The sequence below is a fragment of the Watersipora subatra genome, chromosome 4, assembly GCF_963576615.1.
Source record: "Watersipora subatra chromosome 4, tzWatSuba1.1, whole genome shotgun sequence".
Taxonomy (NCBI): Eukaryota; Metazoa; Bryozoa; class Gymnolaemata; order Cheilostomatida; family Watersiporidae; genus Watersipora; species Watersipora subatra.
Genome location: NC_088711.1, coordinates 24,743,715 through 24,769,840, shown reverse-complemented (window position 1 = coordinate 24,769,840; position 26,126 = coordinate 24,743,715). Strand labels below are relative to the sequence as shown.

The following is a 26,126-nucleotide window of genomic DNA, read 5'->3' as shown; positions in this document are numbered from 1 at the left end:
ACAATATTCGTGTTTTGTGTACGTGTCAACTCTTTCCAAGCTGGTGGCAAAGACAAAGATGTCGTTATAAAACTAGAAGCTGAAAAAATAGAAAATAGACTGTGATGACCAATGATAGGAAATAGTACAATGCAACCTTACATGATTTTTAGCCTGTTTAAACAAAAGTATTGTTTAACCCTTTCGCAAGTATATTAAGTAATTGAACCTTTGTGTACAGAGTGAATATATTTGCAAAACGACTAGCAATTTGTACATAAGGATACATAAAACGTCATAACTTTTTTATTTACAGGAAAATTTTAAAATTTTTAAAAATTTAAAATTTTTTCATTTACATAAAATTTAAAATACACGTAACTCATACACATAGAAATCACTACATTTAATATTTTTTGAAGCAGCCACCTTTGCATAACCCCACCATCGTCGTGGATCATGACCGTCGGCACGTTCAGATTCATCACTATCGGTTTCTGACTCTACATCGAATTCATTGGCATCAATATCGCTTTCACTGGAACAAGATTCATCAGTTTCAACCACATAATCAGCAATATGTTCCTCGTAGTTGGTTCTAGTAGCAATTTTTTGACGCGGGCGTTTCGTTTGACTTGCCATTGTTTCGTTTCGATAGTAGTTTTAATCGTAGTAGTAGTTCGCGATAGAAGATGTCTCGGTGGTAGTTGATTGCCGTAGTGACCATTTGACCATAGTGACTTTGTTCTTTTGTTAGGTTTGACTCACTATTATAGCGAACACAATAATATTATGTTTACTAATATAAAACTGAAAGAATATCTGAAGAACTAAACAAAAATAGCCAATAACAAAACGGCTGACGGATAACGGCTTTTGGGATTTCCTAAACGACATAAATTTCTCTTTGCTCAAAACTCCGGGGGACATTAATGTCGCATCACTTACGAAAGGATTAAACATGAGTTTTGATATTTTTACAACCATTTCCGGGAGCTCAAAATAATCTCCTAACCTTGTTATATCAGTGAAAATAACATAGCTTCTGTTAGAAAATTACAATGTACTACACAAACCACTAATCATATATTTTAATGACAATTTTACTATATTTAGCTATAGAGCTTTTCAACACACTTTTATGAAACTAATGCCTTGTTTGCTGTTAAAGCCAAATTGCTATCACGCCTCTGATTATATAGGTGGGATATATTTTTATCATTTCATTTTGCCCCCAGTTCAGCATCCTAATAAAAACTAGTATATGAGAGAATACAACATAATTGGCGACAAGGATATTTCAACAGCACATTTCTACACAACTACATTACATTCAGATACAGTTATCTTACCATGGTGTATTGAAACATGGCCACTTTAACTGATTAACTGATTTAGCTGCTCACTGAACAGATGGCACTGCAGAAGAAACAGATGGAGCAGCCGAGGAACATATAGAGCAGCAGAAGGACCAGATGGAGCAGCACAAGGACCAGATGGAGCAGCAGAAGGACTAGATGGAGCAGCAGAAGGACTAGATGGAGCAGCAGAAGGACCAGATGGAGCAGCAGAAAGATTAGATGGAGCAGCAGAAAGATTAGATGGAGCAGGAGAAAGAACAGATGGAGCAGCAGAAAGAACAGATAGAGCAGCAGATGGAGGAGACTAGACAGCTGATGGAAATAGTAATACAATCAATGGAGAATAAAGGAGTAGCTACTCCTAGTTTTACTGCTTTTGATTTAAACATAGACATGTGGACAGATTACTTTTTACGATTCAAGACATTTACAGGAGCTAATTTTTCACTGATGACAAAGTACTACAGATTTTTATGCCTAGTCAAACAAACGTTATTTACAAACAGTGAACTGATTGGTCAGATCAACAGACCCTTAAGAAAGAAGTCAAACTTTCAATGGATGGTATTGAGGAATGCATGATGACTCAATACAACCCAAGTACATTTGTCATTAGAGACTGAGATCGTTACTGGAACAATATGAAAAGGAATCTAGGAGAGAATTCAAGAACTGGCAGCAGGAATTAGACATGATGCTACAATTTGTGACTTCTCGACCAATATCGATGCCCAAGATGAAGCTTTGCGTACAAGATTCATCTGATCAGTTGAAAATGAAACAATTTCGGTCTCTTTTTATTGTAAAACTTCTAATTGAACACCATGGTGCTCTATTTTTTAACCTTTCCTATATAGTGGCGGTCAATTAAAAGCAGCATTCAAATAGAGGCCTGTAGTGTCATTTTCATATAGCTTCTCAGAAATTTCAGAAGATAAATTTAGCCCTTTTACTGGCGAAGCAAATGTTGCTTATCTTTTGTGGACACTTCTACTGGTCAATTGATATTATGGACTCGTAAAAATCAAATAATGTCAAAGTGGCGGTCAAATGGTGGTGGCGTTCAATTGGAGAGTGGCGATTGATTTTTCAACCCTTCTCTCAGGGTGGCGGTCAATTGGAGTTACGTTCAATTAGAGATTTTAAGGTAAATTTTACTCATTTCTACCAAAGATGTTGACATTGCTATGGAAACGGAAAAAGCAGCCAAGATGGTAAACAGAACAGTTTATCATTCAACTAATCCTGTTAAAGTTGTAATCAAGAAGACTTACAAGAAGCCTACATATGCTTATGTGGATAAAAAAGTATGCTACAAACGTGGAAAACCAAATGCCAATCGAATCACAAGTCAACCGAATGCAGATACAAGAACATTACTTGCTATATCTGTAACTTATAAAACATATAGAAATAGACTGCCGAAAGAAGCAGAAGAGCGCTGAGCCTCTAAAATTGGTTAAGGCAGTACAAGCTGTTGATACCAAATACACAGATACTAGAGGACCTCAGTTTACAAGAACATCCGATGACTTTGGATGTGGATACCTGAACAGGAGATAACTTCCTATTACTTAGCAACTGAAAAAGAATGGCAAGTCCAACATTCACCACTTCCAAAATTCATTGAGTCTGTAACTGAAAACGAGATTGACATCTTAGCAGTTTGTCCTGTCAACAAAAAGATCTGTGCGCATCTCATGAGAGGGGGCTAACGTTTGTTGGGAGCAATGTTCTGAATCTTTCCCTTCACGGGAAGAAATGGTATATGACAACTTGGAACCGCAGTTGAAGGTCTGATATGGGAACAACAATCACAGGGAGTTAGGCAGGTAGGAGGTTTGACACAGTATAGAAGCACACCCTTGTCTTATGGATACTCACCTAGTGAACTGTACAATGGTAGACAGTTCAGGACCCAGATTGACATGTTGTTGCCGTCTCCAACTTGAATGGTGCAGGGCAAACAGATGAAACATAAACAATCTACCAAAGTACTTCATTACGCAGTTAGAACACAATGCTACGCTTTATACTGTGAACCATGAAGAGACCAACAACTTATATGGGTAGCAGCTGTTGTATTCAAGGTATTCCGCAGCAGAATGGTGAAGGTATGAGTTCATTCTTGAGGACCAACCTGGAAAAGACACCTGGATCAGCTCTGCTCTAGATAATCATCAACAGAAGATATAGAACCACCTTTCAACATAACTATCACTTTAAACAGCAGTCGACCTGGTCCACAACCATTAGCAGAACCACCTGAATGCAAACAGTAGCAGAGCCCAAACTACCTAAACCATGACATAGAAACTCTAGATTACCTGATGCTAATGAACACAACAGAAAATGCCAGACGCTCAAAGAAGACTAAAAAATGGCTGAAGTACAGTTGAACCTTAGTTCTCGAACATAATCTCTTCCAGAAGAATGTTCGAAAACCGAGTTGTTCGAGATCTGAAACAATTATTCCCATTAGAAATAATGTGTGTAAATTTTAATCCGTTTCAAGTCGAAAAAACAACTTCGTTAACTTATTTTTTTAACATTTTACACCATAAACTGTTTTGTGTACTACACACTATAAATAAAAACGGGTAGATATAGATTGTGTCTATTTTTAATGAAAGATTTTCTATGATAAAGAAAACAGAGTACAAATTTTGTATGTTTTGCTCTTAAAACATCGAAATCATTCTAGGTTAAGATACAACACTAAAATTGCAGAAATTGATAATGAAACAACATAAAACACAACAGATCAGTTACATCAGAAATCATGTGAAAAAGAAAATATAAACAGCAATGGCACGTTTACTTCACATCTTAGAAGGAGAATCCTCCTCCAAAACAATTTAGGGTAACTCGACTGGAGGAGTTGTCTCCCTAGCAAATCTCTTCGGTAGAGGCATGTCATCCCAAACTTTTTCCTTTTTAATTTACTATGCGTATCTTGCTTTTCTCCGTGTTAACGAATGCTTCCATACTGTTTTTGGAGTTGTTCTGAACGTTTAATTATAATGCGCATCTCCTGTTTGGCGGAGAACCAAATTTATGTTTGAGATCCGAGATGAACTAATCTCAATCTTCTTGTTCGAAAACCGAAGCGTTCAAGAACCGAGGTTTCACTGTACTAATAACAACAACAAGCTAGCAGAGGGGTGTTAGGACATTACTATGTACTACACAAACAACCTAACATGTATTTTAATGGTAAGTTTACTATATTCTGGTCACTATACTAAAAGCTTTCTAACACGCTTTTACACGAAACTAATGCTTTTTTCCTAATAAAGCCAAATAACTATCAATACTTCTGATTATATAAATGGGTCATCTCTTCATCATTTCAGTTCAGTGTACTAATATATACCAGTATCTGGGAGAAGTTTTTAAACTCACACATACTGTCGACAACTGAATCAATATTTTGTTGACAAAGTAAGGTGTACAGTACATTCCCCAACCTAGTCTAGTTAATTAATTTTTTACGAGCCGATCACTATATTTTACATATTTGCTCTCTTATTACCTGCGTATACAGTTTATGGTATAAAGTACAATGAAAAAAATTATTTTGTATTTTGAACAAATCACCCTTTGAACTGAGTTTTCTGGAATGGATTATGATCGGAAACCAAACATTGAATGTATTGTATTTTTTCATTTAAAACAAAGTCTACATATAGTACTTGTTGCTTTGTTTATATCGGTGAGTAGGGTTTGACTATAGCATAGTCAAACCCTACTCACCAACAAATACTTAACGAATTTGGTAAGATATTATTAAGTTCAAGTGCCAGTATTTTTGTAATAAAAGAAATAATGAATAGGTGTTAAATTTCAAATGAAAAATTAACAGTAACACTTAATGAAATACAAATGATGTACGACAGCAAGTAAAAAAAATGAGCCTTGTTAACATTAAATATTTTGTGTATCTGTACCTATTTTGGTTAACTGAGTCAAGTTCCCCTCAACGATCAACAAACTCTATGATTCACACTTGTTACCAGTTCTATAGCAACTATAAATAGTGGCAAAATTAGTAGTTGGTTTGAATCAGAATTAGTAGAAAGAATACAACAGACTTATAATAGTAATGCACCAAAACAACAAAAAACAATAAAAAAACAATAATTTGTATGATGGTTGCATGTGTAACAATGACAGTAGTAGGCTACTGGTATTTGAGGCAATTCCGGATGTACGTATCATTGCCTTATCCTTCTTATTTGATATGATGTGTTCATATAATTCTTATGCATAACACTTTAGGAAGTAGACTGAATATGGTGTTGTTATACAACTAGTTCAACTGCGAGAAGTCATCAGTACATTTGCTCATGCAATGAAAATGATACTTCATGCCATATCTTGAGAGCTGCCCTAAAGAAATCTGCTATCTTTTATTCTAGAACAAAATGGAAGAAGACGTAATTTTTTGTTTAAAATGCCAAGAACAGCTTATCCGGAAAGCAAAAGGTTTTCCAAATTTTTGTTCAGAATGTGGCACTAGAACACCTTTGCTTCGTTGCCCCAAGTGCAAAGCTGAAAGAGCAATAAAGCAAGGAGTCGTGGCCAAGTATTGCCATGAATGTGGTTATGGGTTTCCTCCAGGTAATGTTACCCTTTACAGTCCTGCATACGTATATGCGAGGTTGCACAACATGCAGCTACAGCATTTACACTTTTCAGTTCCATCAACGGTTTTCATAAAGCTAAGTATCTAAGGCAGTCAGATAAATCCACCATCCGTTGCTGTCATACATGTCACTTGTTAATCAACCATTTCCATATCTCTGCTAGGGATGTCTGCTTATAATTCTGTCAATCTGTCAATGGATTCGACTGCAAATAATTCATAATCTGGTAGTCATTATTGTGTTCATCTTTACTAGCCGAATTCCCGTCGTTGCATGGGTATTACAAACAGTTTATAAACAGTGGCAGGTAATGTAGTTTGCCATTTTCCATTAGCCTGGCACATTGCCAAAGACTAATTTAAGTACGCTACTATCCGTATTGCCAAACTTACCAATATGTGCCGTGATAGAAAGCTTTAGTTGCGTTGCCTGACGCTGAATGCTATGCCTATTTTAAGCGACATAATGGCTCATATTGCTTAATACAGCTTAATTGGTAAGATATTTGCATGGTGAAGGGGAGGTTCCGAGATTATATCCATCATGAAACGGATATATCGTTCCGATATTTTGATAGCTATAGCTGGACATTCCAAAACACACACACATACACACAAACTTTATGTATATTTATAGATTGTTAAAAATGTTGTGGAGAAAATAACTACAAGTTTGTGGTCACGCATAGGCCTTGTTCATTCATTCAAAAATTCAATTAGTAATTTTTCTATGTGTCCAAAGGGATACCAGTAATCCGTGCTTATTGATGTGACCAGACAATTTTGTCTTGCAAACATGCTGTTTCCTGTTTCATTTAGTATGCTTGGGCAAAATGCGTGCACTTTTTAATATGCTCGCATGTTAAAAGCATGTTTATGATGCTATCTGTTCGAGAGTGCTCTTGTGACATGTATGTTTTTATACGTGAGTGACTTGTTCAAAAGCTATAACCATTGACCACACTCAATGCAATTCAAAGGCGAATATAAAGTCGATGCCACATCTAATGCATAGATCAATTTGACATACGCCTGCTGTATAAGGACTTACAACAAAGCAATAATCTTTTACTGAGGGGATTTCCCTTTAGTTGAGCATTTTGGCTGAAAAATTTTTGTAAAATTACATGGTCACGAATAGTCAATCTAGAGGTCGTCAATAGTCAATAGATATCTTTAGATATGTTTAGTTTTTTCCATACATGGGATGATTTTGTTTAAACAACTGAAACTTCATCACGTATTCAGCAATACAAAAATGAATAATGATAATACCGAGAAGTATACATGTATTGGACGAACTTATGCCTGTGGTATAACAATATATTTAGTCCTAATTGGAGAAAATCTAGAAAAACAAAAGGGGAATCCCCTCTAATTGAAGAACTCCTTTGAATTTAGAGACTGCTCTATCGCATCACAGAAAATTTTGTAAAAAAGTTGACAGCAAGTGAGTAAGGCAACCACATACTGCCACAGAGAACTGTTTTGTTGAGCTTTATTGCACCATCGCATCATTACATGTTTGGTCATGCATAATCAAAAACATGTATTTTTAAAGTTCATATTTTTATGGCGATATATAGCAACCCCACCCCTGCTGAATTATGTGAGAGCGCTTGGCCTGTGTTTCACGATATCCTCCTTATGATTGACTGTTTTCAATAATACTATCATCTGATTTGGAGTTGTCATATGCTGTTTAAGATATATACGTGTATTACCTTTCAGCTACTGCTAACCCATCTCCTGCCATTGCTCAGACTACTGCACCTCAGGATGATGCGTCACTTGCAGGTGACCTTGGATCAACCAGGTAGGAATCTAGTCTACTAATCTGTGGCTAAAATGCAAACACCGATACTGAAATAACAGACATTCTTTTACAAACATATTACTCCAGCCAGTGTACTCTTGTCTTATAAAAACTTATTTGATGTATTCAAAAAATGCTATTTTCAATTTTTTGTGTAATTACCATGTTAGCCATGTCCTAGAAAGTAGCAAGTTTATGGATACGTGTAGTACTAAACCAAAGCCTATTTGATGGTAGCTGTTCTTTGATATTTTGTTGGATTACATGAGCTGAAACACTGAAATCACTTATGTATTACTATCTCACCATTCTTTATATTTTTTATAGAATACTGCCTAAAATCGTCATATCAGTCAAGCATATTTTTGCCACTGTTTAATATTAACAACCAGTGTATAGTGTATTGTGATATTCCATAAGTCAGCAGTTTATTGCTATTCAATTTCACCTTCTTTTCAATTTTATTTTTGGTAAATATTATGAAAAACAAAAAGTATGAAATTTCCTACTTTTAGTATTGCCTAGTATTTCTTTCGTTTTTAATCAGATAACCTGCAGCGCGTGTGTCGATTGTCAATGCAAGTTGCTACACTGCTTTTACGACAATAATCCATTGAGGGAATTGTCCTTGATGCATGCAAAGGCACATTTTTGAGTTTCTAATCAGATATATTGCGATGCATGTTCAGTGCATTTTTTCGCTATCGCCATATGACATTTTCTCGCCATACACTATCAACAAAAGTTTCTTTCGAAATTCAAGTTTGGCAGTCGGTGTGCTGAGTACATGGGAGTAACGAAGATGCCGAAATGCTATACGCCGAAATCTCTCGTACAATGCATGAAAGAGATACGACGCTCTTTCAGTTCAGCATTAGTCATTAGTTATAGTTATTAGTTATAGTTATTAGTTATAGTTATTAGTTATAGTGCAGACGAAACTGCAAACAAATAAATAATAAAATTTTACCCGATTGCGAAGTAGAAGTTTAGTAAAATACATACTTAGCTTTAAGCATGCGTTTAGTAAGCTACATTCGTTTACGTTAAATTCACTGTTTATGATATACGTCTGTCTGAAAAGGAAAAACTCTCTAGGGTACATGCTGCACATGGTACATTGTAATGTTACATTTTATTGCCGATCATCACCACTTAATACACTAAATACACTAATGTTACTGTAGGTAACCATAGTTAATAAGATTAACATATTGTGTTGTTACCAATTTTTAATACATGTAGTACGTATATAATATTTTGATGATTTTTTTTGGGAATTGTTTGCATTAGATAATTACTATGGGCTTCTATACTCAATATGACATTTTCGCTATACGATGCCAACACTGGAACGAATTAAAATAGTATGGCGCGACTAAACTGTATGTGGAAAACAAAATTTCTGTGATAGCCAATTGAGCCAAACATTTTTAATGAAAAAAAGCGAAAAGCTTTGAAATAAAACATCAATAGAATTAACTGTTGTTAACTGTTATATTAACTGTTGTTGATGTAAATGATTCATCGTTAATACAGTTTTGTGGACACTTTTCTACTAATCGTTACTGAAACAATATGAAAAGGAATCTAGGAGAGACAATTCAAGAACTGGCAGCAGGAATTAGACATGATGCTACAATTTGTGACTTTTCGACCAATATCGATGCCCAAGATGAAGCTTTGTGTACAAGATTCATCTGATCAGTTGAAAATGAAGCAATTTCAGTCTCTTTTTATCGTAAAACTTCTAATTGAACACCATGGTGCTCTATTTTTCAACCTTTCCTATATAGTGGCGGTCAATTGAATGCGGCGTTCAAATAGAGGCTGGTAGTGTCATTTTCATATAGCTTCTCAGAAATTTCGGAAGATAAATTTAGCCCTTTTACTGGCGAAGCAAATGTTGCCTATCTTTTGTGGACACTTCTACTAATCGATTGATATTATAGACTCGTAAAAATCAAATGTCAAAGTGGCGGTCAAATTAAGGTATCGTTCAATTGTAGAGTGGCGCTTTATTTTTCAACCTTTCTGTCAGAATAGCGGTCAATTTGAGGTTCAATTAGAGAGTTTACGGTATATGATTTCAATTGGTTTTAGTGTTGTAGCGAAAGTATTGTGGTATAAAAACCCATAGTAACTATCTAATGCAAACACCCCGTGGTAAAAATCATCAAAGTTTTATATACATACTGCACGTATTGAAAATTAGTAACAAAACAATATGTTAACGTTAACAATATGTTAGCGGTCTGGTGTGGCTGCGATTAACTGTTCGTTTTTGAGCTTTTAAGAGCTTGTAATCACATCTCCACATATTTTGCACCTACAACACAACAGAGCAAGACATGGTGAATCTTTTGATATCAAATAACTGTAATGTGAATTTTTTTGCAAGTCAACCTTTAAAGTGGCAGTCCTATAGAGGTGACGTTCAATTAAAGAGACGCGCTGTTTTTTCAACCTTTCTCCTATAGTGAAGTTCCAAATAAATGTGGCATTCGATGAGAACGCCACATTTATTCGAACGTCTACTTTATTTTTCTATAGGTTGAAATAAAACTAGAATATAAACAGAAGAGTACCTACAAGTAAAGGACCAAGATCAATGTGATATTATACAAAAACTGCTAAATTACAAAAATGTAATATAATTAATACCAAAACAACTTGATATTTAAACTAAGACCAGATTTGCCAATAGTATCCTGGAGGTATCCTGGCTTGTAAAACATCCTACATTTTAATATTTGCAGTTTTATGTAGAAGCTTCTAAACAAATCTTTCTTTACTAACAGAAAGCCAGATTAGAAACAAAAACATTTCATGTTTCGCTGAGAGTTATACTTTAAATTAGTACATGAAAGTAGTTCTTGCTGTTCATTTGAACCAACTAAAAATTCTCATTAAGCGCTCCTGGTGTGCTTTAAATAGTACTCGTATTGTGTAGCGCCTACAGCCATATCTGCAGTTATAAAAAGGTTTATGTATAATTTCTCATAGGAAGGTTGAAACAATAGTGGCATAATAAACTCACTCTTTGGCTTTGTATGGCCGTTAACTGCAATAACACAATTATTTCAAAGTAGTCTACATGTATATTTTAGGTGCTGGGAGCAGATAAACATTGAGCTGAAACTTTTTGAGACGATCTCTCTAATTTTTAATAAATTTAGCATAATAACCTGAGTAGAATTTGAATATCCAAGCGTAGTTGCTATTTAATTCATCATGTACGTACCATAACTCTGTCATTACATCTACCACATCCAAGGTGTTCACATTTAAAGATATAAATCAGAAACAACAGAATATTAACCTTCAATGTAAGGCTAATCCTAGTGCAGTGTGATGTGTAGTCTTTTCCTTGGATACAAGTTCTTAACCCTTTCGCGGGCAGAGCGACGTTTTTGTCGCTTTGCGATACGGCTGCTAATGGGCAGTGCGACGTTTTTGTCGGTTCGGTAACGTATTTTATTATTGCAGTTTCTGGTTAGCTAAATGCCGTTTTTTATTTAATTTTTTTACCAATAGCAAGCTACGATATCGTAGTTTCGGTTAGCCTCAAAAATTGACTTTAAAATTGTGAAAAAAACGATCGTTTTTAGCAGTGATGAACAAATAAACTTTCGAAAAAAGTTAGAAAATTGTTCTAAATAATTTATCAACTTTTATTTTTCTTGGTTCGGTTTTAGCTTTTATTTACTGCATTTTTCAAGAGTTTGAATTTAGTTTACCGTCATGGCGACTTCTAAAAGAACCTCCCGAGATTATTCTAATAAAGCAAGTACTAGTACCGAAATTACTAGAAGATTCAGAGCTGACAGTGACTTTTTAGATTTAGTAGCAAGAGATGACAGTGAATCAGGTTCGGATTTTGATTGGAATGACTTTACATCTGGAAGTGACAGTGAATAAAAGGCTGGTAGCAGTAATAATGAGGATGTGAGTAGGAGTGATGCCAGTGCCTGGAAGAATATAAACAACATAAACAGAGATAAATCTCCTACAATTTAGCAGTTTATAGCAGTGACAGGCCCAGTATTTACTCCAGTAGATGCTCAACCAGTAGAGTATTTTGAAAAGTTTTTTGAGCCTGTCAATCCAGGAAGTACATCTTTGTGGGAGCTCTTTGTTACACGAATAAGTACATGATGCAAAGACTGTGATGTGGGCCTTTGTAAAGGAGAATGCTTTCGAAAATAACATTCGTAAATAGACAATTATTATGAAAAGCATATATTTTATGTTATACATTTTTATTTATTTATAATATATATATTTGCCTATGGACATATACATGTATACATATGCACCTTTAAACATAGATATATACACATAATAACGCACAGAAAAGTGTATGAACCTTTGAAGAAAAATTGATTTTTTGGAAAATTAATTCGCCCATGGGAGTCTGATTTAGTTTTGAAAATTCGCCCGCGAAAGGGTTAAGCAATGATGTAAACTAAGCTGCTGTTACTCTAAAATCGAGTATTTAATCCCAATCTAAAAGTGGATTTGACAAAATATAATTTTTTATCTAGTGCAATACTTCAATATTATCTTAATATTGCATTTTTAATACTTATATTAATCTTCTCAGGCCTGGCAGTACTGCAGTAGGTTCTCAGTCAACTATGGTCAATTTTGCGGAGGCTGCTAACAAAAGTTCAAACCCACAACACCATCAAGGTAATCTATCAACTCATTAAATTATGTTCGATTAATGGAATTTGGTCACTTTTAGCTGTTTTTTAGAACTAAATAGAATAGATAGAATAAACTAGATAGAATAAACAGGTCTATCTGCCTGCGGAAGCCACTTGTAAGGCCATGTCTGCTCAATTATGCGGTTTAGAGCTTGTATGCCATTCGACTTAATCACACGGCCATCTTCAGAGTGCAGTCTTTTTTCCTTTCCACTTACTTCCTTTCCGCCATACGCTGTGCCGTCTCTTCTTATGGGTTTTGGGTAGACAGAAGGGCCATAAGGATAACATATTCATGCGTTCCAAATCTTGATCCATTTACTGACAAAACTAATTTTCAGCTAGAGACCGAAAATTTCATATTGTGATATACTTAGCTCAAATGTGGTACTTCAACCTTTGGAAATTCTTCTCATTTTAGTTGCGTTTTAAAAAAACTCCAGTTTTACAGGCAATTGTTGATACAAGCAACATTTTGAGATTTGATATTCAGGGTAGCATGGCTCATACAGATCAGTAAAAGATTTTGATCTATCATAAGCTGCTCATGTCAGCATCTACTAGTGGAACTGTTTATAATGGTCTAGGAAAATACTATGTTAAAACATTATAAACTCATTCATAGTGAATTTATTATAACTTTTGTAAAGCTCTCACTCCTTTGGCAGGTAACTTGCCTTCTTGCAGCTTCATAGGTACTAGTTATTTTATACTCATGTTTGTTGCTCATGACATGAACACTGTTATTGTCATGTTGCAAGACTAATAGTAGTCATCTTTTTCTGATCACCCAGGTCAGGTCGTCAAGCTATTGCTCTGTGTGCAGAAGAATGCAAAAGGGAAGGCGTTTATTGTGTAGTCAGGAATTAGATTTTCAGTACAACAAAACTGTGTGAGCTCTTTTTGGCACAAAATCTACAAAACTTCCCTAACCGGCTTATTGATTTAGGCAAAAGTTTCCTAAAGTAGCATTATATATTATATTATATATTGTTTCATGGTACCTGTTTTTCGAATTAATTCTCATTTGATTTTGCACTTATGTTTATGGTTAAGCTGATGGCCCACAGCCTCAAACCCATATCGCTTTGTTTTGTCCGTGCTAAATTCTGTTCAGTAAAAAAGAAATCATAGCAGCCACTAGATATTAACAGCCTCATGTCTTCATAATACTTGCTAAGAAATTATCTTGAATGTGTATCATACAGAGTACGAAACTAAATTGGAGGATCGACCGATCAGCACACCCTCCGCGCAAACCGGAGAGTTCAGTGGAGCAGACACGAATCACCAAAGACCTCCCACCGCAGCTCCCAGAAAGCCTTTTACTGAAGGACATACTCCTCAACAATTAGTACTGCCAACATCTGGCACAATGACACCTGCCCAGTCTTCAAACCCGCATCACTCAGCAGAACAACCTAACATGTTAGTTTATTCCAGTAGTTTTGAAATTTTGATTGCATGTATCATTGACCACTGTTTTTAATCCCTGTTTTATATACTTTTTATATTTTGCAAACAGCCCCAGGTGTGACTGGTTAAAATTTTTAGATATTGGTGAAAGATTCGTGCCGCACCTTCATGTTAAACACTGTTGGATGCTTTCACAAGGCGATGTTGTCTGGATGCGATTTTCTGTAGCATTCTCATTTATTTTCATGAAAGCTGTTGGATAAGTGATTGACAGATATGCTTTGTATTTCAGAGTTTGTGGTGAGCAAACAACTTTTTCACATGTGAGCAAGAGACCAGCTCCAAAAATGGCTGAGAAAGCTTCTTCATCTCACGGCCAAGATGGTATGTCATTGACTTTTGTTTTTATATTTAATCCATGTTTATACTGCGATTGTAAAATTAGTCCAAAAGTTTTTTAGTGTTTATAGTTTATTCGCGATTATTAGATAACGATGTATCACCAAAGTATAAAAAAACGGAGGTCGATGGCTCGTCTATCCCATACCCTCCTGATGTACATCAAACATCCTTGACCCAGACTGAAATGCAGGAAGCTTCTCCATCTGACATTGCATTGACTGACACCAAAAATGACTCCCAAGCTCAGGTAGCTCTTAACACTGACCCTACAGCGGATGGTGCCGCCCGGTATGTAACACATATCAACTTGGCCGGTCGTAGGCTAAACTCTCCTGACCATCCATCAACTATGCAAACTTCAGACCCTACTCTTCCAAGGACAAGCACGGTTTCATCTACAACTAGTCAGGTGACTAACAACAGCGACTATGAACTTGAGAGTGAATTTGGTGGCAGCAGCAAACTGCAGGGTTAGTATTACCTTTGTTTTGCTTATCTGCATGAGTGCACACGTAGCACAGATGGGATCTAGGTCATCTTTGGCAGCAGGATTTACCTGCCTGCTGAGTTAGTGTTTTTAATAGCCTGTTGCTGGACAATGCTGTTATGAAGCATCTCATATCATATTTAATTTAATACACATAATTTTGACCGTTTTTTTATTTTACACCTAATTTTGAGCGTTCATCTCAACGTCTTAGCTATTCTAGCAATGTACTTTTCATCACCTGCTTGATGTTAATCTCTGCAAGCCTATTTGTTGTGCAGATATTGCAGAACTCCTATGATTACTGATATAAGTGTTACTTTTTAATGTTTCTCTTTTGGGTGAAACATTTGTACTTTATCCTTCTCACTCGCGCCTTCTCTTCCATCTTTTGTAGTAAGGTACAATCTGGTAGTATTTAAATCTGTGTTAAATTTGCTATGAATGGTTTACAACTTGTGTTGTGTTATACCTACATACTTATTGATAAATTCTTCAGTTCACTTAATTGAACTGATGACTTGAATTGTTGACTAGTTTTGTGTAACATAGAGTTGATTTTGCAGGATCCGCAAACACTTTTTGTTTATTCCTTCTAGTAAGGGCATGTTTGTTTCTTGATAATTATATATCGCGATAATCACAAAGGGGGTGATAATATAATAATTTTATTGTCATATCTAATTGCTTGTATCATGGAAATTAAATCTAGTACAAATCCGAACTCTCAAATTTTTTAGCTCAATAATGGGCCAGTGAATGGTTGTTGCAAATGGTTACACTTTTATCTGGTAACCATCTTTAAAACTTGCGGAAGAGCACCAGAACTTCTTGCTTCACTTTCTGGAAAGTTTTTATACTTGGAACTCGTGTAATCACGCTCATGTCAGTTGTCCTCATGAAGTCATGAAAACTTACACCTTCTGTAGTAAATGTCAAAACGGTTAAATTAAACTAAATGATCAATGATACACTTTCGATAATATACACCTAGAACGCTTATGTCGATGCCTTTGCTTTCAGGAGGGCTTGTTCGGAATCAGACACCATATCAAGACAAAGAACAACATAATCGCCAAAATAGTTCACAAGGTGATGTAATTATAGAGTAGGTCTAATTATTTCTATTTTCCTAAGTGAATGAGTTTCAAGGAATCTAGGTTTGGAATAAAGTAAATTTACAGTGAAACCTCTACTTACAATCGTCTCAACATATAAATTTTTCTACATATGACTCATGGTAAATATTTATGTCGACATGAACCATGGATTCTAAAACGATTGGTTTGAGCGGTAGTGGTGGGGAGACAAGGCAATACTTTTTTTAGAATTGGAGCAGGAAATTATTGTAAAAAACTGATCATAGATCTTGGGATCAATTATCTAGAAAATCTCTGATGTAATTATCCCAAGAAAACATATGAGAGTGGTGCGAAATGAAGAGCCTGGAAAGAGTAGAAGTGGAGAAGTGTACTGTGCAATAATTAAAAATCAAGTTTTGAAAAATATTGAGTATAAAAAAATAAAAGCAAACACTTTTATGTTAGTTGTGTTGATGTGAAGTTTACGTAGTCATAGATAGACTAACTCTTAAGCTTAATCATGCCTTCAACTTATATACCACTGATCCTACACCTCAATTCACTTGTCTTTGTCTTGATGTGCCGATGAAAAACTCTTTTCATTAATTATTAGTCTATATATTTAGTTTCTTGTGTATAACTATTTTTGATTCTTCTGCATAGTTTTAATGCTATATGTAAGTACCATAAAGCGTTTATTATTACTTCTTTGGGCTGTTCACAAAATTAAATGATTCACAAAGTATACTTGTAAGAGTATTTGCTCCAACATGCGGAGGTTTTGACATTAAAGCAAATTTTTGAACAGATTAACATTGTGGTTCAAAATTAGTGTACATGTACATTGTCACTGATGATCCCATTGCAATTTGAAAACACAAGTCTTGGAACAAATTAAAGCATTATGTAATACATGTAGTTTAGCTTTATTTCATTTGCCGATGACCATTTTTAAAGCCATAGCTCAACATAGACTTTACAAGCAATCCTTACAAAAACGGAAATTAATGTCGTGCAAAAGATCTTGCTGTGGTAGGACATGAGACAGCTCAAACATAACTAATTTTTCAAGTTAGAAAAAGTGATATGTTGCAGCAAATGTTCGTATAAGAGTAAGCTGTAATTCATTTAATTCCTTTTATAGCCTGAAAATATTTAACTTTATATTAAACTCAAAAGAGGTTTACACAGCATTATAACAAATACATTATATGAAACTATGTGAGAAAGAATATTCCAAAACACCATTGAGTGTAAGAAACAATTTAACACTAATTTATACACGTAAGTTTCTGTATCAATAGTGAAATCAATGTATCATATCAAACAGTGAATCAACATTAAAAAGGTTGATTGGACAATAAAAAGGATTTTGTATTTCACCTTACAGACATACAAATGGCAGTGTAGACTCAGCCATAAGTAAGTTTAAGTGGATGGGGTGATATGCGGTGTAACTCGCTGTTAATTAGGTTAGGTTTTAGCTAAGCTCATCCGTTTCTGTGTGCTATATTTTGCTTTTTTATCCAATCACTGCAATCCAAGCTGAAACGTTTTGAGAACCATTCAACGTAATATTTCAGAGTGTAGAGTCAATTATTACTACGAATTTCACATTTGTTTATGGAAAAATAGGTTGGTTAATGTGATTGTGAATCAAGGTTTGATAGTATTTGGGTTTTCACATTCAGGGTTTTCATTATCGTTCAGAATAAAAGTCGTTCATATTTTGGCTGTATATCAAAGACTCAATCTGTCGAATACATTTTTGGTGAACATCACAGCTACATGTAAATCTGTACTCCTGCTCACCTCAACATTCGAATTTTTAACATGCGGTACAAAATTTGGCCAAATATTCCACTCCACATCTGCGATAGTTAGCCGTATCCAATCTTGGAAGTTCCTTGAAACATTGCAGTTTTACAAGGAGATTAGAGAGACTGGTAGAAATGGAGAACACAATAAAAATATATAATCTTAATTTAGACCTTAGCTAGTTAAACTTAGCCATATCACGTATATTATTCCTTATGCCCCACTGTGCTTCCATTTGCATATTTCCAAGGTTATCTCGAAATTGAGTGACTAGCGATGTATACTTTTAGCGGTATTTGCCCCAACATATGACGATTTTAACATGGAACTCATCTCAAAACTAATCAATTTTATACATAGATATTTAACTGTATTAGCAGTGCATAAACAACAAGCAGACTTTATAATTTGTTGACAGACACTTTTTCATGAGTTATGTCCTTTTTTGCATTTGATTATTTTGATAATTTTATTGTTATGCACTAAATTAATTGCTATTCCTCAATGTTGAAAGAAATCATGATTTTTTTCTCAGAAAAATCGGAATTTTTATTTGAATCGATTTTTTTCGATGTTTATGAATTTTTTTTCATTTTAACTTATGTAAATTGTCTCTGTATTGCATTGCACATCAGAATGCTAGTGAACCCACTTTTCAATATTAATGGTTTACAAATACTTACATTTCTTGCATTCAGCAGTCATTGTACGTTATAATTTAATGTTGATTCACTGTTTGATATGAATTCACTATTGATACGCTAACTTATGTGTAGTTTGCGCATTAAAATTTAATAATTACGTGAAATGTAAGTTATTGGAGTAGAGCTACTAGGAGTTTCGCACAAAGTCCAAATGAAAGCCAAAGACATAGAAAGGCATGATGAAATATTTAAGCGCATTCTTTTCGATTGCGATTGATGTTGTTGGTCATGCGAAATATAAATACCAGCTGCCGGCTTTCCCAGTACCTAGCTAGTTTTTATTTTAGAATAAATGAAACGTAAGGTGGAAATTACTCTTTTGATGCTTGCATTTGAGCTGATTGTAGTAAAGAGTTTGGTGTCCTGTCATTATTAAAAAGAGTAGTAGTGAGGGGTAAAACTGTACCAGTTACAGTGCCATTTCATGGTTAATTCTGCTTTAAGGTTTTCTAATTGAACTCGTAGGTCTGAGCTTCAAAGGTCTTTCAATCGTCAAAAGAAGATTGTTTGTCAAAACACTGATTTTGTAAAATTATAACAAAAATAAAAAAAACTTGTGATTTCATGAAAAAATGACTTGCTGATATAAATCAATGACTTATTTCAATAATTTAAATCATTTGATTTTTGTGTCAACCCAAAGGTGCTATGCACACGTAAAGAACTCGATTGAGTTCTTCTACATGCTCCACAAGAAAACTAACCACTCGCGTGCAAGGCAACAAATGTATATATACATTTGTTGCCTTGCACGCGAGTGGTATATATTTCACCAATATATTATACAGTCAAGAGTAACGAGCATACAAATGAACTGCATGGGATGAGACTTCCGGGTGCTCTGCTCTTTGCTCTTCGTCGCTTCAGTCACTTCTTTTATATTCTTCTCGATTGGCTCCACCCCAAGGTAGCACAGTCGACTCGACAGCCGATTTTTTGGCTGACTGGAAGTATTACCAGTAGTTATGTCGCTTGCTGATTCGAGCCTCGGCCAGGTTGTGGCGTCAATTGCCTCCTTAATATTTGCTCGGCAACCGGCTCTGGCCACTGCGATCTTCCGCCACACTTAAGTAATAGCAACTTAGCATTTCGTCAAGTCTTCTAAAATGCTCTGACAAAATTGTTGTGTAAAAGATGTACTCTTAGCCAACTCTTTAACTGCTTGAAAAATTGCCAATAATTGTAGCCGATTATCAAGAAACCTTAATTCTTATCTACATTTACTGTAGAACAATTCGTGAACAATATCCAGTATCAAATTGCTAATGCTTAGCTTGCAGATGATTCCTCTGTAATAATACGAAATCAGAAAAGACCCTAACTGGTGTGGTTTCAGATCAGTAAGAAAATTAAATATAAAATATGAAGCGATGATATTTGACGTAAACCTTACTGCAGTCCTTAAAAGCTTATTGCACTATAGTTTAAATTTTATGCATTATATACAGTAGTATGTCAATTTATAAATACAAAATAATAAAAAAATAAAAAAGGTTGTTCAAAGTATTTCCTTGTTAGTGTGTTAGTCATTGAGAAGAAAATGTGACATGAAGTCATTTGCACTTTGTGGTTAATTGGTTAACATGATGATATTGTGAAAGGGCCATAGTTACTCATTTCAAGATGTTAAGCATTTTTATGTGAATAAATTGTATAATAAATTTAAAACATGCAATTTTTAATAATGAGTTTCCTTGCTGTGCATTGAAATATTTTTCGTAAGCGTTTTCTAATATGAACAACTAATTTTGTATGTTATGATTTGCAAAACTTAGAACATCTTTAAATCGTGTTTAACATGTTTAAAAAATTGCTATGTTTGCATAAAATGCCATAAACCATAAAAATAATGCTACTTATGTGATGAAAATATGATTCCCAAATTATTACTTGAATGCTCTATTGATTTTTGGCTGGGAACTCAAAACAACTGGTGCCTGTTTAGGCATGCCATGCAACAGTAGCTAGCTTGAAGAAGGCTTTTAAAAATGATCTGAGCTCTACTGGAGATGTTTTACTTGCTGCATACAAAGCATTCTGATCTCAATCAAAGTACATCACTTGGGCAATATGCATATATAGCAAATGCAAAGTAATACAAACATATCAAAAGATTCTTGGTTGTTTACTTACCACAACAATTGATTCTCTTACAGATGATCCTGGGCCCAGTCAGCGTTCTGGTGATAACAATCAGGGTTCTGGTGATAACAATCAGGGTTCTGGTGATGACAATCAGGATTCTGGTGATAACAATCAGGGTTCTGGTGATAGCAATCAGGGTTCTGGTGATAACAATCAGGGTTCTGGTGATAGCAATCAGGGTTCTGGTGATAACAATCAGGGTTCTGGTGATAACATTCAGGATGTGACAGAAAATGTCTCAAAAGGATGTCTCAAAGATTCGCATCCTATCCAAGCAACAGGTGAAGATGGAGGTGAGTTAAATAAGCCCAGCTGCACAGCATTGGACAATTCAATGCTCAGTTACACCAGTAGATTTGGAATGCTGACTTGCAGTTGACTTTTTGCTTGCGTTGAAATTTTTAATATATTATGCATAAAGTATTGTAGAATTGTAGTATTGTATTATTAGAATAGCTTATATGTTCACATTGTAAAAGCTATTAATTTTAGAACTATGAATGAGAATTTCAAAGAAGCAAGGTATACTATCAGCTAAGCGAAGTTTTGCACTGACTCTATGTCTCTAATTAGCCTGTCTTGACAAACTGTTGTTTTTGCAGAGTTGTCCCCCGTCGAGCGGGTGAGCAACACAACAGCTTGTCACAAGACGTACTGCACCTGATGCATCAGCTGCACTTATAGGGAGTTGTTCTCTTCCGTCTATGCGGCTTGGTTGCGATGTTATGTCGGTCGCTCCACGGGTAATCATAACTGATTTCGCGCAAAAATGTATGTATAAAAAAATAAGATTACAGCGTTTAACCAAAGACTGTTGGTTGTTTACAACTCCGCTGCAAACTTTAGTAGAACTTGAGAATAAAATAAATTGAAAATAAAATCCATAAGAACAAATAAAACTGACTGATACAAAAACAGAAATTAAACTGACTGAGCGCACAAATAACGACATGTTTAGTCGCTGTTGTTGCCTAAGTTCTCAAGTTCTACAAAAGTTTACCGCAGAGACTGGTTACTGGTTAGACGTTGTAATCTTTTTTTTACATAAATTTTTACGTGAAATTCGTTATGATTACCGATGGAGCGACTGACATAACATCGTAACCAAGCTGCATAGCCGCAAGAGAACAACTCCTTATAAGTGCAGCTGACGCATCAGGTGCAGTACGTCTTGTGACAAGCTGTTGTGTTGCTCGCCCGCTCGACGGGGGACAACTCCACAAAAACAACAGTTTGTCAAGACAGGCTAGTATGTAATGTATGTATGAAATTGTTAACGAAGTCTGACATTTACACGCTTCGAAGATCTTTTGAAGCAAAAGTATTGTATCTAGAGCAGAGTGCTGCTGAATACAGGAAGCTACTTAAACATGATAAATTAGTGGACTCAATGATAATGCTGCAGCATAAAGGAACTTTTGCTATTTTTCTTGAGCTATGACTATCCGGTTTTTCATCTAAATTAACACAAAATAGCTATAAAACACAAATCTACTAAAATTTATCTTTTGTTACCACGCAAAGCTTCTGCATTGTCTCATCTATAAGAGAAAGTTTGAGACATGACAAATGCGTAGTAAAAACTCATCTAATGGAATTCTAATGGGCGTATTGCCACAAATACTATGCTGCTGGACAACATTTAAATAAAACTTGACATCCTTAATCTGCAAACTAGACAGAAATGATTGCTCATGTTGTTCTTATAACCACCAAAAAGTGGAGAATAAATTAATATGCTCACAACAGCATTTATTTTTATTATATATCAACTCAATTTATGTTACAATGTAAATCAGTAGATTTTTTGGTATTTATGCTGCAACTAGAACAAACTAAACAAACTCAATGAATTTAAGTAACTTACTTGGTAAGCTAGTAACTTAAGTTAGTCTGAATCCTTACTATACTAAGAGCCGTGTCTAAAGCCAACTTAATAGTCGTTACATGATGCTTAATGATATCTCATGCAATCACAATCTGGAAGTGTGCTAGTAGTAATAGTAACCAATGGTATCTTCCCAGCCTATCTTAACTGATGATATAAATGTGTCCACAATTATTCCTTTGTATAGCAGTTTAGTCATGTGGTTTAGTGGGTTAGCTCTCCTGTCTCTAGAACTGGAGGTGTTCAAATACAGTGCGAAATAGATTTTTCGTTCTTAAAATTTTATCACTATAACAGGACACACGAATGACAGACCACCCAACAGAGCAACAGACAAGTACAAACTGTGAAATTTATGCATTTACATGTAGATGTGAATCAGTAGAGTAAGCGCCATCGCAGAAAACAGGTTGGGAGATAGATTGTCACCCTTTAATTGAACACCACATCTATTTGAAAGCCACTATTTGACATTCTTGATCTTTACAAACTCATAATAGCAAATGATCAGTTGGAAAGTGTCCACAAAACCGTGAATTAATAATGACTCGATTACATCAGTAACAATTAATTAGTTGATTGTTTTTGTTCATATTGAAGTCTGTTTTCCAACTCCACATGTATGGTTTTTTTCATTAAAACTGAACGCAGCACCATAGAAATAAATAGTTACTGTATCAGGCTAATAATAGTTCTTTTTTTTAACACGGTCCTGATACACCGATGTATGTGAAAAAAGGTTTTTGCGCATTTACGATGGAATCTGTGCTACTATGCATTTTGAGGCCAAAATTTTGAGACTATTTTGATTACAAGCGATTTCTCTTTATTTGCGCGATAAGTATAAATTGCATCACGCAAAAGTTTTGCTCAGCTAAAAAATTGTTTGCACGCTAATATCGACTAGTTCAACAGTGTAGAAAATTAGTTGAAGTCAGAAGACACTGGAAAGTATTTAACAGCCAGAAAAATATGAAATGGTTTCAAACAAAAGCACCAATCAGAATGCAACTGGCTGAGCAAGCAATGCTATTAATTTTGTTTTAAAAATGTTAGTTTTTCATTTCTGAATGTATTGTAAGTACTTGCTCTTGAATATATATTTGTAGCATTTGATAGATTATTGTTATATAACTTATAAGCTTGCGAGTTTATAGCGTATTATTTGATAGCACCATTGTGGTTATATAAACTTGGCTCACAATGGATCCACACTCATAACTCTCCTTTTATTGCACATAAAAAGACAGTTTTGGCTGCAAACTGTAGAAAACATATCAATGAGTGCGATGAGCTTTTATGCAACCTTGGTAAATATAATATGGTCATAAAATGGAAATGTGTTTTCAAATTTGAAATGAAGTAAAAAATTTAAAGCTCCAACGAATTGCAAAGGACACAGGCTATAATATTACTGTATGTTAATTGCAAGCAATATATATCAACTGGTAAAGACAGGTATCAGCTTTCCCGTGCATATTTATTTATTTTGATTTGGAGGTAAGTTAGCCAATTCCTTGCATCCAAAAGGATTAATGTCGCTGTGCCCGAACGAGAGTGCTAAATATAGGCAACATTTGTTTCTACCGTGAAAGGGTTAAATTTATCTTCCAAAAATTAGAACGAGGTGTTTGAAAACTACAATACCATCTTTATTTGAATTTCACCCCTATTAAAGCGTCACCATAGTGTGCCATGGTGTTCAAATAAGGTTTTACGGTATCTTACAATGTGAATCAGTGGAGTGAGTTGTATTTATGTTACAACTACTAAATGCCCGGGGTTGGTCGAGTAATCAAAAAGTCTGAACAGAAAATTTATTTTTATTTAACATATACAACATTTACCATCACAACTTATAAACTTCATATGATGAGAAAAGTGTTTTTGCAGTTCCAATAAATTAAGAGAAAAACTAAAATAACTGTAAAGGTGTTTAAATGTGAAATCATTAGCAAGTAATGACGCGATAAAGTATGCGTTGTTACGATGATATCAATGAAAAATGATTTAATACTGATGCAATTAAAATGAACTAATAAAACAAAATGAAAATCACGAATATGATTTAATAATAACAAAGACTACATAGAAGTGTGTGTTTAAAAAGGTTACCATTGCTGCAGAAGCTATCCATCAAAATTTTGAATACAACAAAACTGGCACCTCTCGATAGTCGATACTGGCACAGACATAAAAATGAGACATTGTAATTAAATATAGTACCCGCTACTGCAATGAATATTATCCGTTTCAGGACATTTACATTATAGGAATTTCACATAAAAACATACATGCAAATTGCTTAATCTATTCCAAGATCTTTTTAAACTTTAAACTCCTCTGGGTCATACAAAAAGGATAAACTATACTTAACTTTGTAATTTGTCGGCTGTATCGAAACTGCAGTATCACTAGTTTGGTCGACAAATTTTTTCTTCTTCTGCTCAATTTCACCGGTTTTATAGACTATGAATGCGGTAATTTTTCAATAAGTTGATGGGGACGCACATCTTCGATGTCTATTCACAGTGATTTGTTTATGTTTTGCAGACAGCAAAGTCTATTCTGCAAAGTAGAACTAATAATGAATATTTTATACGTCTACAATAAAGCAATACAAAAATAAATTTTTTACTGTAAAAAGAGTGTCTACCTATTCTTCATCTATCTGTATATACACCATGTGACTCATTATTAAAGGCAGATGTCATGTAGTTTCAAATTGTATAGCGATATGGTTGGTAAATATACTTGTGATAACAATGCGCATTTAGCTATTTTTAGTAGCCTATTCTCACTGTTTTACATCTAAGTGTATATGGTACCTAAATCACATTTTTACCAAGTAATATGATTTTTATGGTTTCATATTTTTATTTATGTATTTTTTAGTTAGTATCAGTTTTTTTATGAGCATATATACAAACATTTTAATTCTCTTACTGAGACAATTACACACACACAATTTAAACACTTTAAACAAAGTTTTTCTAAGTCCTCGGCTAGTGACACCATAATAGTGTGCTGCCCTTAGCATTATATTATTTAAGTTGGCTGAGTAGAGAGTTGGCTGTATAGCCATAATCGACTATACTTTGCGTTTGTCATTTACCTGTGCTACTTGCATGTATGCATAACAAACAATTATAAATATATTTGAGGAAATTATTTTTGACTAGTACGCTTGCCGGTCCCGTGCACCGTGAGCGTAAACAATCAGTACGTGAATAATTATTCCAGGAAGTGGTAAGGAGTAGTGTTACAGTAGGTGTAGCCACTTGCCTGTGCATTTGATGCCCTGGGTTTGATTCCCGTGTGAGGCAATCATTTTTTCTAATGCTCTTAGCATGGCTTTGGACACACAGACAGACACTGCTCTTATTATAGTAAAGATTAAATAAGTAGTATGTACTCAGTTATGTATGTAATCAGTTGGAGTTTTGCAAAATGTGTTAACTGCTGCTACACTTCTGTCAGGCACAATTAGCGAGCTTTTAGTAAATAAGTTAATTTCATGGTCTCCTGAAATTTTCTCCAGAATTTCTATCTCTCATTCCGTTTGTCTAGATGAGAGACCAATGCAAAGTGATGAGGGTGGTGAACCTGATAAAGAAGAAACCTCAACCTCTAGAAAACCTGCAAAGCCAGGTAACATTCAAATATAA

General features: G+C 34.8%; 1 protein-coding gene across 1 annotated transcript; it reads left to right on the top strand.

The window, feature by feature from the left end:
• The first annotated feature begins 1,580 nt into the window (after positions 1 to 1,580).
• LOC137394081 (uncharacterized) lies at positions 1,581 to 26,126 on the top strand. Its single transcript, XM_068080800.1, has 7 exons — positions 1,581 to 1,798; positions 12,411 to 12,499; positions 13,725 to 13,944; positions 14,225 to 14,316; positions 14,421 to 14,804; positions 20,582 to 20,863; positions 26,029 to 26,126. The coding sequence occupies exons 1-7, from the start codon at positions 1,581 to 1,583 to the stop codon at positions 26,124 to 26,126; spliced, it is 1,383 nt and encodes a 460-aa protein (XP_067936901.1).

Excerpts from the sequence above, each read along its gene's own strand:
- LOC137394081 (XM_068080800.1), top strand. The coding sequence starts at position 1,581 with ATGGAGCAGGAGAAAGAACAGATGGAGCAGCAGAAAGAACAGATAGAG. Across the intron at positions 1,799-12,410 it reads AATTTTTCACTGATGACAAA|GCCTGGCAGTACTGCAGTAG; the intron begins GTACTACAGATT and ends TAATCTTCTCAG. Across the intron at positions 13,945-14,224 it reads TCAGCAGAACAACCTAACAT|AGTTTGTGGTGAGCAAACAA; the intron begins GTTAGTTTATTC and ends TTTGTATTTCAG.